The 20,663-nt window shown below is 33.1% G+C and overlaps 3 protein-coding genes across 3 annotated transcripts; 1 reads left to right on the top strand and 2 right to left on the bottom strand.

Annotated features, from left to right (window-relative positions):
- On the top strand, positions 1 to 2,260 carry LOC142638730 (transcription factor bHLH30-like). The gene is made up of 2 exons (XM_075812799.1): positions 1 to 587; positions 1,544 to 2,260. Exons 1-2 carry the CDS (start codon positions 288 to 290, stop codon positions 2,009 to 2,011), a joined length of 768 nt encoding a protein of 255 aa, XP_075668914.1. The 5' UTR covers positions 1 to 287; the 3' UTR covers positions 2,012 to 2,260.
- A 2,891-nt stretch (positions 2,261 to 5,151) lies between these two features.
- Positions 5,152 to 6,963, bottom strand: LOC142638481 (ABC transporter G family member 10-like). Its single transcript, XM_075812508.1, has one exon. The coding sequence runs from the start codon at positions 6,961 to 6,963 to the stop codon at positions 5,152 to 5,154; it is 1,812 nt and encodes a 603-aa protein (XP_075668623.1).
- Positions 6,964 to 13,648: 6,685 nt separating this feature from the next.
- On the bottom strand, positions 13,649 to 15,472 carry LOC142638416 (ABC transporter G family member 10-like). Its single transcript, XM_075812448.1, has one exon. The coding sequence runs from the start codon at positions 15,470 to 15,472 to the stop codon at positions 13,649 to 13,651; it is 1,824 nt and encodes a 607-aa protein (XP_075668563.1).
- Positions 15,473 to 20,663: the final 5,191 nt, after the last annotated feature.

Here is a 20,663-nt window from a genome sequence, read left to right as displayed (position 1 = left end):
ATAAACTCTCACCTTTCTGGGGCACTGACTGACTGACTGACTACACTCGAAGCCTCCGAATTTTCTAGCTTCTCATACTGCCTTGGATTCCTCAAACTGTCCAAACCCAACATGACAAACAAGAAACTGCTGAGACTTTCCCATTAAACACTATACCCTTTTGCCTATTAATGGAAGTTACACCAATTAGCAAAACAACCACATCCCCTTCAACTCTCACACTCTCAATCCCCAGCTAAACCACTGTTTATGAAATTTCATTCATACCCTTTATTGCTTTCCTAGACATGGAACCTTTTGCTTGGAGCTCAAACAGTATAGCCTTTGGTTCCGACGGTTTGGTGAATGATGAGCTTTTGGTGAATTCTTCAGTGGTAAGAAATGGGTCTGATTCATCTTCGTCTTTGGTTTTGGACAGTGAGAGAAGTGAGCTTGTGGAGGCTCGGATGAAGTTGGAGCGTAAAGGTGGTACGGCTGAGAGAACCATTGCTGCTTTGAAGAGTCACTGTGAGGCCGAGAGGCGGCGGAGAGCCCGGATTAATTCGCATCTCGATACTCTTCGGGGCCTAGTACCGGGCGCTAGGAAGGTTATATATATTCCCTTCTTGTTATTGCTTGCTTGATTATATTCAAGTTTCAGTTTGTATGATAATGCTGGTTTAGTGTTACTTGGGGACAAAATTATAAGAATTGGATACTTAATTTGAAAAAATAAAAATTTGTGTTGATGAATTTGGAAGAATTGGTTGTAGTGTTAGTGATTGTTAAGTGCAAAAGTATGATTTTAGGCTTTTAGCTTGAACTAGCAGTCTTGCATATTAAGTTTCTGGGCTGTAATTTAATTTCAATTTAAGGGTAGTAAATATATGGAAGTGAATTTGGAGAAATTATTGGGTGCACCAAGAGGATTGCTGAAGTGGTTCCCCAACCAATGAAATAATGCCACCTAGGTGTGTGAATTAGCTTCCTAATCACCACAAGAAAAAATAAGGACCGCTTCAATATAGTCCTTCTTGTAGATCTAATAATTTCACGTGAATTCGATCATTCGATTCAATTATATGGTTATTGTTGTGGTTCTTCAATTTGTTTATTTGATTCACGTTCATTTCCAGATTGCTATTTGCTTTTTTTCCTTGTTGAATTCTTGCTGTGTATGCATGGCATCATGATTCAATGGCCATTTCACACATAATATGGAAAGTATATACTTCGTTTCCTGAAAATTTTTTAGTCTTTATTTTATTTTTATTTTCATTTTAAATAGTACTAATAAATTTGATAGATCCCTGTCACAACATTGAAAGTCACGAGGACCTCGTTATTTAACTTCATGCTAGTAAGCTGGATTTCACCTGCTTGCCTTCCTACATGTAGCCATTTAGTCAATGAGAGCCAAGACTGTAAAATTACATACTGGTCTGAAATTTCTTGCTTTTATGAATTATGAGAGTCAGTTGTTGGTGCCAGTGAATGTCACTGTAGTGATGCAATTTTTTTTTGCTTGTAATGTGTTTGTTGAATTGACAATCTAAACTCACAGATGGACAAAGCATCATTGCTCGCTGAAGTAATCAGCCATATGAAAGAACTAAAGAGGAGTGCAGAAGAAGCTAGTGATGGTTTTGTCATACCGAGGGATTTTGATGAAGTAATAGTTGAACGAGAGGATGGATTTGATGGAGATCCTTATTCAATTAGAGCATCTTTATGCTGTGATTTTAAACCCGGAATTCTGTCTGATTTGAAACAAGCACTCAATGGTCTCCATCTGATAATAATAAGAGCAGAGATTGCAACCATGGGAGGCAGAATGAAAAATGTTTTGGTGATGACCAATCGCAAAGAAGGGGAAGTTAATCATTCTGAAGTCCGCCAGGCCCTTAGATCTGTACTGGATAAATTTTCTGGTTCACAGGAATTCTTATTAGGAACCACTTTTCCAAACAAGAGGCAAAGGATTTCTATATTTAATTGTTCTAGTTCATCTTCATTAGGAGATTTCTGGTGAGCATATAGATGGTTTGCATCTCTTGTCAAGTAATTTTTACGTCTATAAGCATTGGCAAACATGTGGTCCTACAGTGACCGATTGTATTTAGGTCGTCTGCTTTATTTATATTCAGTTTCTAGTGCTGCCTGCATTTTAAGAAGGGCTAAATATGTTGAAATTATTGTAAAAGAAGTCCTTGACTATTTAAGCTTGATGCAACTTATATTACTGATGCCAATGACAGAATTAGAAGTTAGCCAATGGAAATTTGCTGTTTTCTATAGTTTCCCTTTCGCTGCATTTTCTTTGATGTAATAGCAATACAATCTAGGTACTGATTGCATGGTATTTGGAAAAGCGAAGATACTGTTATTTTTCAGTCATAGTAACTTCTACCTGTGCTATGGTCCTTATGGTAAATGCTTAACACATTATCTTCCAAGAGATACATCTAATGTGTATTTATTGTTCTCAATAGGGTGATTACGGATTACCCCAAAGACTTCCAAGAGATATATCTAATGTGTATTTGTTGTTCTGAATAGGATGATTACCCCAAAGACTATTTGAGAGGGATAACAGCAGGAGATCGAAGAATAAAAAAGTTTTCAATAACCCATGTACGAGTACACCTTGCTAAAATGAAAAGGAAAAAGATAACTCTTTGGGATGATGGTACTTTCTGGAGAGAGTTATCAAGAATGCATGAACAATAGATTTTCAAAATTTGTTTGTCAATGATCAAACGCTATTGATTGAAAGTATTTCAAACGAAAAATAGAGATGTCTTTCAGGTCCTGGCAAGCTATAGATGGGGGCCACTTTCAAGTCTCTATAAGAGACGATCAGTAAAATTAAAGAGAATTTTATATCATGGAAACGACCCTGGATTGAGTGACTTGTTCAGCCTGCAACACCAGTGTTCCAGATTCTTCTTTCCTCCCTTCCAAATCAAATATTATCTAAAGGTGCACAGAAGAATAAAAATGCATAATTGTACGAAGATAGGTGTTTGAGAAAAGAAGAATAGAAAAGACGATTGATTCTCCCTTTGTGAACAAATCAAGTGATGTATTGTTCCCGGATAATCCTTTTATCTCTCTCTTATTCTTCAGGGTGTAACGAACATGTCAATAAGTATTCTATATAACATTTCCCACAACAGACATAGTTAATTGTGATTGATGCATAATAAAAATGATGTTAGTATTAACCTTAAGTGAAAGTGATGTTACTTTAATTATAACAAATTATATTAGTGTTTTAAAAATTATTGTCCCTAACATTACTCTAAGTCTTGAATCATTGAGGCTATGATTACTGAAGTATAAATTTAAGGAATTAGGATTTCATTTATCCGTTTTACAATTAAAACTTTTTTGTTGTGTCAGTATCTGGGGATATGTTTAAAAATTTCAATGACACGACACTAGATGAATATTTTAATTTGTAATATTTAAATGATTATGACTTGGACGGAAGGCTCTATGTGCCCTTTTTGTTATTGCAAGAGTGGAAACTCAAGGAGCTAGTATTCTACATATTAGCTTGCCTATTAAGAAAGATTAAGGAGCAAACAAATCTTTCAAAGAATGACGAAGAAAAAAAAAATCATTAAACATGCTTATGTATTGGTTACAAATTTTAAATGATGTGACACATGGTACATGTTTGAAATGTAATATTTAAACTACCATGAAATGGATGAGGGAATGTTGTAGATGATATTATTGTTATTGCAAGAATAGAAACTCAAGGGGACTGTATTCAATTCAACATATTAACTTGCTTATCAAGAAAGATCAAGGGGCAAACATGTTATTGAGACAATCATGAAAAATAAATCATTAATCATGCTAATGTAATGGTCACAAATTTCCCATGGAACTGATGAATTTGTGTCCTTGGCTTTGAAATTCATTAATAATTGTTAAAGAGGCAATTTTTTGAACGGAAAACCAACAAGGCTAAAGCCCACAACCATTTTTTCTAGGTATGAGTGAATTGGGCTCTCAAATAGTCCCAAGGTCCACTGAATTTTGATTAAAAGAATTAAGTCTCCAACTCAAGGCCCATTTTAAATTGGCACATTGAAATTGAAGCCTAAAGACCGGTTCATGGTGGGTCTTAATTAAAAGCAATACATGAGCCATGAAAGAAAGCCTACAATCCTTGGGCCTATCTTATGTAGTTACTGAGGAGGGCAATAGGCATTATTCTCAATTAAGCCCAAAAGGTCAAGCTGCTAACCTTACCAATACATAAAGAACATAAGTTATGAACTGAAGTTAGCATTTGGTAAGCAAAGAACAATGAGAATGTTTCTTCTACCCAACAAAAGCCATATTAATAAAATAAAAAATAAAAATTAATGGAACCAATATTACGAACTTGGGCCAGTATCGTAGAGGCGCTTAGAAGGAGAGGTCTAAATAGAAAATTTTTCTGACCATATGGCCCATCACAATATTCAAGTGCATAGGTATATATCATGTTGTAATGATAGAACAAATGAATGTGGAGGAATGTGAAAAATATGCAAACTTAGCAGAGATTCCAGGACACGTTTTGCATGAAAACATTACAAGAAACAAAGAAACAATAGCAGGATTTCGAGAAGAAAGTAGAAACCGAGATACATAGCACATCTCATTCTCAAAAAGAAGAAGATACATAGCACATCTTTTCAAGATCAAACCTAAACCTCTCTTTCGTTTCTGAGACATCTCAGAATGTGGAAAATGGAATTCCCATACTTAGAAATTGAGGCAATTGTTGAGACTTTCCAGTGAAGGATTTCTACTTCATCATCGACACCGGAGGCTATGAGACCGATTCTGCCCACTCAGTGGCAAGAAGTCATTCTAAAGAAATGTTTGTGGAATCTGTCAATCTGAGCTCTAATAATAGAGGAATGGATTGGAAATTTTTATTAAATCACAAACAAAACAAGGCAAACTCTCCTTTATTATTACTATTATTATTCAGTTCTTACCTACCTATAGTAAGATAACTTAACAACAAATCAGAGCCGTTAAAGGCACAGCAAATAAAATGCCTAAAAACTAAAGAGCCAAGCTTGAAGTTTGCTGACATTAATTGAAATAGACCAATGTGAGACCTTTCCCAATATTGCTTTGACGATTTCTGGTTTCTAGCTAGCATCTGGCCCTGTAAGACCTGTAACACAGAACAAGAAAACAAAGAAAAGTGTAGCCAAGGATGAACCCGGACATCACACCTAAATTACCCCACTTTCGTGACTGTTTCAAACCTTGCTGGATCAGATAAGTGTCACCATACAAAAAACATTTCCCCTGTACACTCTCCAAACATCTTCTCTTTCCTCCATACTCATTTATCATAAAACTCTCAAATGGGTACTTAAACAAACTCAAATAATGCATGAAAATCCAATACCAAGGTATGTCATCCCTTGATATGAAATACCCAGAAAAGAGGAAAAAGGACCCCATTACCCCAGCAATTAAAGCTGTCCCCATGATGTAATCTGGCGCTAGTGCACTAAAACATATAACAAATGCATGGGACATTAATAAAACCATCCATACCACCAGTGTGAAGTAGAGGAAACCATCAATATCCTGCCTCAATCCAATTATCCAGTAAACTGGGGTGCTGTAGAGAAGAGCCACTGTTAAGTGGAAAGGAAGGAACACAAGAGTATTTGCTATAACGTAAGAAGAGATTCTGTAAGCTCCACTCAAGGTTTCTCTCATCAAAATCCTTCTATGTTGCAAGTATATTGGTAAGCCTTCAGTTGAGGAATACAACAAGTAGGTGAGGCTGAAGGCAAAGAAACCAACTTGAGTTTGCACCTTAGTTTTTCTTGAACTATTGCTTGCCTCTGTAAATACAGTCCCAAGCACAAATCCAACAATCACTGCTTGTATCATTCTTGCAAGAAAGAGCTGTTTTGTTCTGAAAATATTGTTAGAGAATCTCTGACTCAGTATTAAAACCTCCTTGAATTGATTATTACCGTAACATAGCTTTTGCTCATCAACAAAACCTTGGTTAGGATTTCCTCCTAAATGCTCATGATCTTGTTCAATGTCGCTGATTTCGCATTCTATAATATCCATGACCAGGGTTTCTGCCACTTCAATGGCAAACTCAAGCACATTAACATGCCGAGGAATAGAATGACCTGCAAGTGTAAGCTGTTGCTCCAGGAGATGCAGGGATCCATGGTGAAGAACATATCCATTTGATAACAACAGAATTTGATCAAATAGCTCGAGAATCCGGAAACTGGGTTGGTGGATGGTTAACACAATTGTTTTACCTTGTGTTGTAGCCATGGACTTGAGCAACAAAGCAACATGCAGAGCTGAAGTGGAATCCAATCCTGATGTTGGTTCGTCAAGCAGAATAACAGCTGGGTCATGCACCAGATCAACACCGATTGAAACTCTCCGCTTTTCACCACCCGAAATGCCACGGCTTGATTCACCACCAATTCTGGCATCGGCAATTTGCTCTAGCCCAAGCTCTTTCAGTAGATCACTGACTCTGGCTGCGGCCATTTTGAACCCGCCTCGCAACTTGAGACGAGCACTATACATGAGAGTTTCTCTAACAGTAAGAAATGGGAAAAGAACCTCCTCTTGTGTGACATAACCGGATATTCTCTGGAAGTGTTTGGCATTCATTGTCTTGTTGTTCACAAGAACATGACCCAATACTCTACTAGGTGGGATTTTTCCAGCCAGTATATCTAGCAATGTGGTCTTTCCTGCCCCACTTGGGCCAGCAATGGCCATGACCTCTCCTGGCCTCGCTTCACAACTCACATTTTTCAAAATGAAAGTGCTATTGGGTTGCACTTGCTTCCCCCAACAAACCCGTTTGATTTCGTCAAATTGGTGACATAATTTGTAAGAAACTTTCTTGGTCTTTAGACTATATTCAGTTTTCTGGTCAGGGGAATACCTTGGTAATTCCATTGAGAAAATGGAAGAAGGCAATGAATTGTGGAAGATACGAACAGGAAGTAGAAGACGATGAGCTAGCTAAGCTGACTGTTAATTTATACGCCAACGTCTGATATGATATTTGTGTTGATGCTATGCTGTAGACCTCATTCGTATGTATATGAAAAAGCAGTAACGTTTCCGCCTGATCAAAATAAGCTTTTTTATTAATGTCGGTCTATTAATTAATTGCTAGGTATTAATGAAATACATATATTTATTTTCTTGTATTAATTAAAAGATTTTTATTAGCAAATGAAAAAAAAAAAAATTTGATTTGGAATATGACATTCTTCTTGTATGTTTTGTTGCATTTTCATTTCAAGGAATAGTTATCCTTACCGGAGATATATTAATTTTTGATCTTTCCATTAGCACATAATAGGTATAAAATAAAAAATTATAAAAAATAATCTGACAATCTGTCTCTCTTTTCATATACACGTAACAATTAATTTTATTCTAATTTTACAACCAAATGGATGAGAATGGTAATGGTCATTACATTATAATTAGTATATAATCTCGTGTATATGCACGAATACAATTAAAAATAATCACAATTTAATAATTTAAATTATATATTTTTTTTGAAAAGATATTCAAATTATACATGGTATTAATTTACACAATTTTTAAATCATACATTTTTAAAATATATATTAATTTTTCATTATATATATATATATATTAATATTACCAATTCTATCGTAATTTCTATTCAACATACCAAACTTGCGCTACCTTAACAACAATTGAAACAAAAGCCTTTAAATAGCAAAACAAATTTAATAACACAAGCAATACAAAATATAAAAATGATTATATTTTTAAATGAGTTGAAATAATTAATTAAATATCTGTAAATTAACTAAACTAACATGTTCATGTTTGTAAATTCCTTTTAACGACATGTACGTACTTAATTTATATAGTATTCTAAATTCGTACTATGTAATTAAACTTAGTATTAATATAATAAATGCATATGTATTAAACATTTATATGTGTTGCACTAGTTATTTACGTAAAATAAAATTTTATGATGATTACTTTCACGAGATTTATATATATCAAAGGATTGATTTTGAAATATATCACTCTTACTCAAATTGAATTTCTTTAACAATGGAAATAAAATAAATAAAAAGATAAAAGAAATTTAATTACACCCTTGAGATATAAAAGATAATTGTATACTTATACTATTCAAATAAGTCACATGACTCAAGAGCAATTTGACTAAAAGTAGACATAGGTGGTTCTATCTATTGCCACGTATTTATTCCTTTGTAATAACTATCTCTTAGTAGCTATTTCTTTGTAATAGTTATTCATTTATCCAAGAATATAAGAAAGATTATGATTAGTGGAAAATAAAGTGATATACAAAAAATGGTACAAAAAATTTGTATTCCATACATAACAACTAATTTTATTCTAATTTTATGACTAAACATTTGAATTGGTTGACACTTCTAAGTTCTAAGTGTGTCCATGACAACCAAGATTCAAATTCCTACTCTTCCGTGGTAAATATCAAATTATTAAAAAAGAAAAGAAATATATAGTGATTGCATTACTATATGTTTATTATTATTTATTAATAATAGATATTAGTACATTATCATTTTCTATCATAATCTCTATTCAGTGTACCTACCAAATGTGTCCTACATTAATAACAATTGAAACAAAACCATCAAAAAGCCAAAATTAATTTAATAACACATGCAATACAAAATATAAAAATTAATTATATTCTTAAATGCGTTAAAATTATTAAATATCTGTAATTTACTAAATTGTTCATATTTGTTAATTCCTTTTAATGACATGTACGATATATAATAGTCTAAATCTGTACTATGTAACTAAACTAAGTATAATATGATAGTTTCTAAGAAAAAAAAGTATAATATGATAAATAAATTTATTTTTATGTATTAATTATTTATAAATGGTGCACTAATAATTTGTGTAAAATAAAAATTAATTTATTATATATGAAAGAATTACTTTTGAAATACCAAACTCCCAATGGAATCACTAACAAAAAATTGAAAAAAAAAGTAAAGAAAAAGATAAAAGAAAATTTAATTACTCCCATGTCAAGATATAAAAGATAATTTTACACTTATATTAGTGCAAATAATAAAGCATATACAAAGTTTTCCAGCAAACTAGTTTGAGGGAATTTTCACTATTATGTGTTGGCTTACAATACAATTTGTGTATTTTATATATATATATATATATATATATATATATATATATATATATATAAAATTAAAATTGAATTAAAATTCTATTATATATTTTTCCATCCATTAAGATCTTATTGCACCTATTTTCTTTAAATATTAGTATATATAATTTCATATACAAACATAATCATAATAAATTTCTATTATAAACTATTATGCTTATCTTAGACCAAAAAAAAGAAAAAGAAAAAAGAATATATATATATATATATATATATTTAATGTTAAATTTTGTAGTGTAATGATTGGTTTACTGACTAATTTAATTTACAAGTCACATGATTCACAAAAAAAGTATTGTGACAAAGATAGATATGAATGGTTTTATCAATCATCGCAAGATAGATGGAAGGATTTTTTTTTTTTCAAACCGGTTTTGGAGATAAAAGTTTTCCACTAAATATTTGTCAATTTACTCAAACAATTGGTTCATATTCTTTATTATTATATGATTCTAATGACATGTAATATAATTGAAATTGATTCCTTAAATATTATTAAACATAATAAACATTGTACATGAAATACTATATAATTTTTTACAAAATATTTATAGATATTATACATTATATAATTTCTTACAAAATAACACTTACTATATATATATAGACGCGCATTTAATTGATTGTGCAATTGATCTCCACACATTAATGAGTTTATTAATTAGATTTTTAATTTAGTTGGAGTTAATAAGTTTTTTTGTAACAAACTTTTAGATTTCCTCTCTCTCTCACTGATTAGCTAATTCCAATTATAACAAAATTCTAATTTCTTTAATGTGGCGTTTGGTACTTGGGAATCCACATTACTCTTGGCATTTAGATTCCTAGGAATGTGATTCCTAAGAATCACATTCCTAAGAATGTAGCTATTCCTATGTTTGGTTTCATTGGAAGTGTCTTAAGATTCTTAGGAATGTAAGATGATAATGTTTGATTTATTTCCAGGAATCTTAAAAGAATTATTTATTTTTCCTATTCTATCATTAGATTTAAATGTAAACTATCAAGTCCTTAAAAAAAAAATCTTCCTATAAATAAATAATGAAAAACCAAATATAGACAATTATTTATGAAAAATTTATTAAAATTATAGTCTAACATTTCAAAATAACAGGTATAATACAAAAATAACTATTTAAATTCTCAAATATTTTTATTCTTAATAATAATTTTAAAAGAGTTTAATCCATAATAATTTGTTTTATATTTTATCTTAATTGATTAAATGATAATGAAAAATGGTTAAAATGGTCAATTTATAAAAAATATAATTTCTTTTAAACTTGGGAATCTGGATTCCCACCTGTTTTAAAGGGAATTCACATTCCTACTGAGAGGGGAATCCAGATTCCCCTGACATCTGATTTTTTAACGTGATTTGCAACCAAACATGGGAATCTTTAAAAATTCCTGGGAATTCTAAAACATTACCTCATACCAAACGCTACATAAGACTTTTCAACCTAACACCACCCATCGACCACTATCTAGCTATGCAATCCACCAAAAACTATGTTAAATGCCAGCCACAGCTACTAACAACAAGATCAATTGCCACCAACCACCGCCAAAATTACTATACAACAACCTAAAACACAGCCCATATCAAACCAAGCCAAATCCATCCATAAACCCAAGCTACCAACATCAAGTCAACTGCCATCAACCACAATCACAACTGCTAAAATCATCCCACAAATTTCAAATCCAAAAAAACTCAAATTAAAAAAAAAAAAAAATCCTCCAATAAAACCTACAAACCACACTGATCCAAATGATGTGATGATGAGTGAAGTAAAGTCTGTGTGGTGCGTCATCGTTATGGTTTAATTTGGCTTTGAGGTGGTTTGATATGAGTTTAAGTAAAGTGAGAGACAATTGAAAGAGAAGATTGAATTTTGAGGATCTGAATGAGAGATATTGAAAGAGAGAAAAGAGAGAGATGATTTTGTTTGAGAAAAGAGAAAGAACCGTTGAAAAGAAGAGAGACTAGAGAAGAGGAAGAGAAATAATGAAAACTAAGTAGCATACCTTAGTATCTATACCTAGCAAAATTGGACCTAAATCTATTAACCTGATCGGAAGGGAAATAACTTGAAAGACCTGTAGGAAAAACAAGTCATTAGTTCGTATTCAAGTCAACTTTTTATTTTTGAATGAATGGGTTTTTTCTTAATAAAAAAAAAAATTTGCTATTTTTTTTTAAAATTATTTGAAGGTAACATGTAAAGTTGGATATTCTCACTTGGTGGAAAGAGAATTATAATTGGTTTTTTTTTTAGTTCTCTTTAATGACATGTATTCTCTTAAGTATTCATAAAACCACAATTGCTTTTGAAACAATATTTACTATTGGTTCATGACATTTAGTATTTGTGGTAATAATATTAATGTACCTAAAGAAAAATTATGGTCCTCAGAAGTTAGTAATTATTTTTCCTTGTTTGTTTTTAGTGATGATATTACTAGTGAAATATAAAAAATTGTGTAAATTTAAGGATTTATATATATATATTTTTGAGTATTATTTAAATTTTGTTTTGAGTATTTAATTTGTTATCTTATTTGTATTTAAAGAAATACAGATACAATATGATGATGATGATGATAATAATAATATTATATTATTGTTAGTATTTTTCTAGTAGGTGAAAAAATAAGGGTGAACTGATAAAGTTTCTGATGGTTAAATAAGAGATCTAGGGTTTAATTTCTGCCTACACTAAAAACCGATTGATGTCTTGGTCTGACGATAAAGAACATCATCAAAAGCGGACGTCATAAATTGAAACTCTTTAAAAAAAAAACTCATAATCTAATTAATCCTACTCATTCTGTTTTCTAGTTCTATTAGTATCACATCATAGTGAAGTCCAAAGTCATCCATTTATTATTATTTGGTGCCATTAAAGGCACTAGGGGTGCCACAGGTTAGTCAGGGTTGAGTTTGTGCTTAATCCAAACTTAGTTCAATTACTTTTGAGTGGGGAAGCATGGAACTTGTTGTCAACCTCGAAGGAATGGTGTTTTGGATGACTTGGGTGGCAGTCAGATGCAAGTTGGAGTTAGTATAACGATAGAAAGAGCATATCTCGCTGGATTTGGCTAAGATCTCATTAGATTTGGTCAAGATCTAACTGAAATCTCGTGGAGGATGGTAGAAAAACCCTCATAAAGGGTGGAGATATGTCGGATCAGTTGGATTTTGGTTTTCTTGCGACGACCCATCACTCGACATGGAAGTCATTAGATTTTGAAAGATGTGACCACTGTCGAGTATGGAACATCATATTGAGCGGATTGATTGAATCTATAGGATCAAGCCAAGTCGGATTTATTGGTTTGGCAGTTTCAGTTGGATCTAAACAGCCCTAAAATGCACTGAGAGCTAGGAATGGCAACGGGTTGGGTTCGGGTCGGGTATTTGCATACCCGGGCCAAGACCCGAAACCCGGATCCGGCCCAATTATTAATCGGGTTTTTTTCCTGGGGCCCAAACCTGCCCCGCTGGGCCCAATAGGCCCCGTTCCGAAATTTGGCCCAACCAAAGAAATTTTTTTTTGAAGCCCATTAAATTTTTTTTCCCTAAATTCAAGCCCATTCAAGCCATTTGGCCCAAATGCCAAAATTTTCCCTGTTATATGATGATATATATATATATATATATATATATATATAAGGGGGTGTTTTAGTAATTTAACATACCGGGTATTTAACCGGGTATTTATTCGGGTATTTATCCGGATTTTTTTTATAAAACTCGGACCCGCTTCGGGTTTTTTTTTTTAAACCCATACCCGATCCTATTCTTTATCGGACCGGGTAAAACCCGGCCCATTAGGGTCGGGCTGGGCCGGGTATCCGAGGGTCGGATCTAAATTGCCATCCCTACTGAGAGCATTCATAGTAAAACATTTAAAAATTTTAGTTTTTAGTAACTCAAAACACTACTTAATCTATTTTAACAACTCATTTTATAATACGCTATATAGCAAAGGTTTTATATTAACATTCAACACATTAAAATAATATCTAACACAAAAACTAACAACCATAACCATCAATACATTAAAATACTTTTTTTTACACTACATTAAAATATTAATTTTGTTTTGAGTTTTGAGCTACAACGGGTAGCTATAGCAGCCCACTGTAACTCAAAGTTTAATTTTTTAAAATTTGGCTGTTCTGCTGTAGTGATAATTTTGGAGAATTGGATGCTAAATTGACCTCACCTGCGATCTTCTAAAGAAGCTACCAAATGCTTAAAAAATAAAGAGGCAAGCATTAAGTTACCGACATTAATTACTATAGACCAATGAATTGATGTTTAAGAGGACGTACAAGACAGAAACCAGAAGAACTTTCTCTGCATAGCACTGAAGCTTTCTAGCAGCTGGTTCTGTAAGACCTGTACCATAGAACAAGAAAACAAAAAAATCTGTACCCAAGGATGAACCCCAGCATGACACCTAAGTTACTCCACTTTTGTGACTGTTTCAAACCTTGCTGCACCAGAAAACTATCACCATACTCAATGCATTGCTCTTCTACACTCACCAAACATCTTGTCTTTCCCTGCTCGCCTCCATACTCATTTATCATAAAACACTCAAATGGGTACTTGAACAAACTCAAATAATGCATGAAAATCCAATACCAAGGTATGTCCTCCCTCGATATGAAATAACCAGAAAAGAGGAAAAAGGATCCCATAAGCCCTGCAATTAAAGATGTCCCTATGATGAAATCTGGCACTAGTGCACTAAAACATAGAACAAATGAATTCGACATTAATAAAACCATCCAGACCACCAGTGAGAAGTAGAGAAAACCATCAATTTCCCTCCTTAATCCAACTATCCAGTAAACTGGGGTGGTGTAGAGAAGAGCCACAGTTAAGAGGAAAGGAAGGAACACAAGAGTATTTGCTATAATATAAGAAGAGATTCTATAAGCTCCTCTCAAGGTTTCTCTCATTAAAATCCTTCTCTCTTGCAAGTATATAGGCAAGCCATCAGTTGTGGAAGACAATAAGCAGGTGAGGCTGAAGGCAAAGAAACCAACTTGAGTTTTTAGCTTAAATCTCCGTGGATCACTGCTAACCTCTGTGAATATAGTCCCAAGCACAAACCCAACAAGTACTGCTTGTATCATTCTTGCAACAAAGAGCTGTTTTGTTCTTAAAATATTGTTAGAGAATCTCTGACCTAGTATTAAAACCTCCCTGAACCGAGTGTTACAGTAACATAATTTATGTTTTTCAACATGACGTTTGTTAGGATTTCTACTTAAATGCTCATATCCTTGTTCAACGTCTTTGACTTCGCTATCTACAATATCCATGACCAGGGTTTCTGCCACTTCAATGGCAAACTCAAGCACATTAACATGCAGAGGAACTAAATGACCTGCAAGTATAAGTTGTTGCTCTAGTAGATGCAGGGCTCCATGGTGAACAACTATTCCATTTGATAACAACAAAATTTGATCAAATAGCTCAAGAATCCGGAAACCGGGTTGATGGATGGTTAACGCAATTGTTTTACCTTGTGTTGTAGCCATAGACTTCAGCAACAAGGCAACCTGCAGAGCTGAAGTTGAGTCCAATCCTGATGTTGGTTCATCGAGCAAAAGAACAGCTGGATCATGCACTAGATCAACGCCAATTGAAACTCTACGCTTTTCACCACCCGAAATGCCACGCCTTGATTCACCACCAATTCTGGCATTGGCAACATGCTCTAGTCCAAGCTCTTTCAGTAGCTCACTGACTCTGGCTGTGGCCAATTTGAACCCGCCTTGCAACTTAAGACGAGCACTATACATGAGAGTTTCTCTAACAGTAAGAAATGGGAAAAGAGCCTCATCTTGTGTGACATAACCGGATATTCTCTGAAAGTGTTTAGCATTCATTGTCTGGTCATTTACAAGAACATGACCCAAAACTCTACAAGGTGGGATCTTTCCAGCTAGTATGTCTAACAATGTGGTCTTTCCTGCCCCACTTGGGCCAGCAATGGCCATGACTTCTCCTGGTCTTGCTTCACAATTCACATTTTTCAAAATGTAAGTGTTATTGGATGGCTTCCCCCAACAAACCCGTTTGATTTCATCAAATTGGTGACATAATTTGTAAGAAACTTTCTTGGTCTTTATACTATATCGGTCTTTCTGGTCATTGGAATAACATGCCTTTGTTGGTAATTCCATTGAGAAACAGGACAGAAAGGCAATGAGATGTGGAGGAAAGGGAGTCACAGAGAGGGAGAAGATGAGCTAGCTAAGCTAACACACTAAACTAGCCCTTCATTATACACACCAGCCTCTGATATGATATTTAATTATGTCACCCATCTATTGGTACAAATGTATGCGAGCTAGCTTTCATATATATATTGATTACACACAATCAAGTAGCTCATCAAAATAGCGTGAGTAATTTACCAACCCGCAGAGCTAAACCTGCGGTCGGTGCATTAGGACTTTTGCGTGGGCTTGACAGTTTCAAAATCTAAATAGGGTACCAAACAAACGTTTTTAGGTTGTGTTTGACTGAGCGTGGGGTTGGCTTGGCTTTGCTTGCCTCACCCATGTGAGCAGTAAGTAAACAATAAAATAATTATCAGATATGCAGTCCATAGAAATTAATGTTGGAAAAATTGGTAAGCCAGACATTCATCCTACCTCTAACTCTCAAGAAATATGTTTTCTAAACTCTTACATTCATAAAATTCCGCACATAATTTCAAGAAACACCCCCCACATGCATTCACTACAATCTTATTTAATCTATAAAACTTACACTTATTATTAATGAAAATTTAATTAAAAACAACTTTAACTTCTATCAGGAAACTCATATTTACTTTACTCTTATCTCTAAGTTAGTATTGCCCATGTAAATATATTTAAAGGGCACGTTATTGACAAAATGGCACAACAAACTACCAAAGAAAACAATTCAAAGGCATATTAGGCAGAAGCCTTGTTGAACTATCAAAAATAAATTTGGGATCCACTTTTTACCTAACATATGATCATACCTGGATTCTAAGCCCATGTAACATGTGAGTAGTAAGTTTGCAGTTATTTCTTTCATCTGAGCAGCCACTAAACGGTGTTTTGGGCGTAGTTTAAAACGAGGATAAGGTTGGGGCTTCTGGAGTTACTTGTACCAAACCATTATTTCCTACAAGCCAAAGTAATAAACAAAAAAAAATTCAGAATATTAAGAAGGAGAAATATATATTAATAAATTTCAAGATTAAATTAATATACAAATTTTATAAATTTAGATCTAATAACGCTTAACAAAATATAAACAAAAGAAAAGAAGATACAATTTTTTTAAAAATATTTCGATTTAATTATTTATCTAAATAAAACTTGATTTGTTTATTCAAATTTCCTTTCAATGTAGGAAGAACAAAAACTTATGTACCCTAGAAATTGCTTGTAGGTTTCACAATGTACCTAGGTTTTGAAACTCAAAGGAAGCTTGTAAGAAGATCAAGTGGAATGTTTTTGATAAATTTGATAGTTCTAATGGAGGAGGAAGGATTTATATAGCCAGATTAGATACCTTAACTTTCAATTAATACACACACATAAAGTCTAGCTAATGTTATCTATTCTTTTAATAGAGTCACAATCTCATTAGTGATTTGTTTTATGTACCAATTACTTAGATTACTTAGATAAATTGGAATGTTATAACATTATAATGAACGCATATATAGTCATTAGAAATCCATGGTTTAGAAAAATAAATAAAGATGCTGTTATTTTTTTAATGTTTACTAAATATATTATTTATAGTATACATATTGAGTTATAGTGGGCTCAATTTACGTTTTGAATTGTTTTAAAGAACTCATTTATAGTATTATACATAGTTGATATAGTATATACAGAGAAAAAAAAACCTCATATCATTCTATGACGAATTTAAACACATATAAATTCTAAGGTTTTGATCCAGAAAGTTTTTAACACTATAATTTTAATGTTACCAAATTTAGAAATAATAAAACCTTAATTAAAAGATAGTAAACCAAAATTATAGCTAAAAGAACGGTAGAAGAGAAAGGATTGAGATGAACTTGTGAAACTGCCTATTTATATATGTAATAAAGTGGTTTACACTTTATACTGTTTAAAGGCGTTTTGTTTAAGTATAATTTTTTTTTTATAATTTTATATTTTTTTAGGTACAGCTTAGTTAAAAAAATATTTTCAATAAGTTAAAAAAAAAGCTGCATATTTTTTTGATAAACAATAAAAAGCTATATCAAGTTAATTAGTAGTTAACTTTGCATCACTATGAAATATGAAGTTCCTTAAGTCCAACCAATGACAACGAACATACCTTATTCAGCAAAAAAAAATAAAAGACAACGAACATAAAGCGAAGTCCAAAGTCCTTGATTTATTTAATTTCCTTCTTTTTATTTTTCAATGTAAATTTAGAAGCCAGTTTGTAGAAGCCTTATCAAGGTATGGTCGATTCTATAAAAAAGAAAAAGAAAAAAGAAGGTATGGTTGATCATTTTACTCCTCCGAATCTGGGCCTAAATGTAATTTTGAACCGAACCTATTAATACTTGTCAAGAGCCCAATCTTGAACATAAATAAGTCGCAAAATTGGATTCGAGCTTACATGATCATACATGTAACTATGTAAGGATACTTGTCTTTAATATATTTTTAGGGTTACTATAAGGCTAGTCTCTCTCTCCAATGGGCTCACTATAATACAATTTAATAAAGTAGATATGCAATTACTTGAGACTTTTTTTTTTTTTGTTTTTGTGGACATAGATCGTGAGATTAAACTATGACAAAACCCAATCTCAAGGATTCAGATCTTCTAGATTTCTTAGGGTATTCTATCAAATAGATTTTCTTAAATCTTAACCATTCTTTAATGATTTAATGGTCTAGATTTGCCATGTCAGTATTCCACTAACAATATATAATCTTAATTATTTTGTTTGCAACATTATTTTATTATTTTAAAAATATTGTTAGTGGAATACTGACATGACAAAATCTATACCATTAAATCATTAAAGAGTGGTTAGGATTTAAGAAAATTTATTGGTAGAGTACCCTAGGAAATCTAGAAGATCTGAATCCCAATCTCAAACATAAATAAATTGCAAAATTGGATATGGGCTTACATAATCATACATGTAACTATGTAAAGATATTTATCTTTAATATTTTTTTTCAGGGTTATTATGAGGTTAGTGTCTCTCTCCAAGGTCTCAGTATAATATAATTCAACAAAGTAAAGATGTAGAGGCTTGAGATTTTTTGTTGTGGATGTAGAATGTTGGACTAAACCATGATAATTTCAATGTGCTTTCTCTAGCTCTCACTTTCTCTCTTCTCTCTTAATCTTAAACTTAATATTAATTGTGAGTTTCGGTTATCTCAATTGGTAAAATCTACTGTTATCGAATAAGAGATCTGAGATTTGAACCTTGCCTACACCAAACATTAATTGATATTTCAGTTTGATGATAAGACCAATTATTATGAAATAAACACCATATATTGAAATTCGATTGTATCTTAAAAAAAAAAAAAACTTAAAATCAATTCTAACATGGTGTTAATTGTTAAAGACCATTTTGAGAAGTGCCATGTGACACCTAGTGGCTCATTTTATAGCCCTCTATAAAGCCCAATTGCTATTTCTTAGTGGATCCAATCACAAGTAATGAATAAGTAAGGTTCACTCACAACTTGTGGCGGGCTAAAGGCCTCCAATGACTCAATATCATTAGTAGGTTAAACTTAATAGACAAACCCCAAATATTATTAGTTATTCTGGGCCAATATATATATAAATTTATAAACCATGAGGAACATAGTTAGCTTCCCTCCTAGTCCAGTTCAAATTGCAGCAATGAGAAGCGCTTCTTGGGTTCCAGAATGTTTAGCACGATATTAGTGATAGCCCAATCCATAACATTACATTCTGATGGTTTTCTTCCAAGGCTAGTTGAAGAGCCCAAAGAATAGCACTTGTCTAAGCTACAATAGGAACACATGGAGGACTGTCTTTGGCCCAAGCTTTAACAATAATTCCATCAAAACATCTAGCCACAGCTGCTATGGTGGTATTGAGGGATTAACAGCTGCATTAACATCATATTTTATAATACTTGGAAGGGGGCACTTCCAATGCTCCACAATACACTTTCTGCACTTTTCTAGTACCTGCACACTTAGTTTGTTCTTTAATCCTCCATTCCATGTCATTTATGATTGATTGAAGGTTTATTTCCTGGTTTGGGTTGTGAATTGCATTGTTTCTAGGCTTCAATATAGTCTCAAGAGTTACTGCCCATTGGATATTCACCCAATGCTTATCTTCTGAAGACATGGGTTTACCCTCTTGAATTTGGAGTTCCACTGCAGCCTTGATGATGTCTGCAATGCAAGTAATACCCAACATAAGCAAATGCTATTACTACTTGTGGGAGTCTTTTTTTTGAATAGTACTCGGGCCCAAGTTTAGATGAGGATCCCGGGCTCCCTGATTATAGTTTAAGGGGATTGGGCTTGGTCTACCGCAACTAAGTAGGCTTTTTAAAGACCAAGTGATGCATAGGGCGAGACTCTTGCAATTCACACACTTGCAATCGAGAATATATGAATTGATCAACAAGAAAACAACAGGGCAGACAAATATAACGAAGGAAGTAACAAAGTATTTGCTCATGATCCTTAAATCTGTGGAAAATCTTTCATTAATAAATTTCTTTTTAGTTACAGATTACAATGAGCTCACCAAGGATTAATGCAAGGTTCAAATAAGCTCAAAAATTGCAGACTTAGATGACTCTTTTAGGTTTCCAAGATTTGCAAAGTTTGAATCATTTTGAATCAAAGCATATGTTATAGTGGCTGTTCCTGTGATACCGGGAGATATTCCCCTATTTTCTTTGAGTTTTACAGAGCTTGTTACTGATTCTATTTGTTCTCCAGTTTTTTTCAAGATTCCCCCAACATTGGTTGCTCTCCCCCTTTTATAGTGTCACATTAGGGTTTCGGGGTACCATTGATTCTTCCCTTTTAGCTCCCCTGGGTACCAGAGCCCCTCTGTTCATCTCAACTCCTCTGACTACCCCTTTTCTCATTTTTCATAGCTTCCTTCTTTTGATGTTCCTTTCTTTGAAAGTGTCTCGCTGACCTTCTACTCTGAGACCCTTTTGCCTTCCAAGTCATTTTTTGTCTGTCTTCTCTTTTCAAACTCAACCCCTTTTTTGACGCTCCTTCCTTTTGTCATTTTTCCCAGTAAATGAGGTCTTCTTCTGGGAAAACCGAAGGTTTTTCCTAGCCATTTCCCTTTGTGGGTTTACCCCCTTTCTTTTTTTTTTTTTTTTTT

This window comes from Castanea sativa, chromosome 6 (assembly GCF_040712315.1).
Source record: "Castanea sativa cultivar Marrone di Chiusa Pesio chromosome 6, ASM4071231v1".
Lineage (NCBI taxonomy): Eukaryota > Viridiplantae > Streptophyta > Magnoliopsida > Fagales > Fagaceae > Castanea > Castanea sativa.
This window is presented reverse-complemented; position numbering and strand designations above follow the sequence as displayed.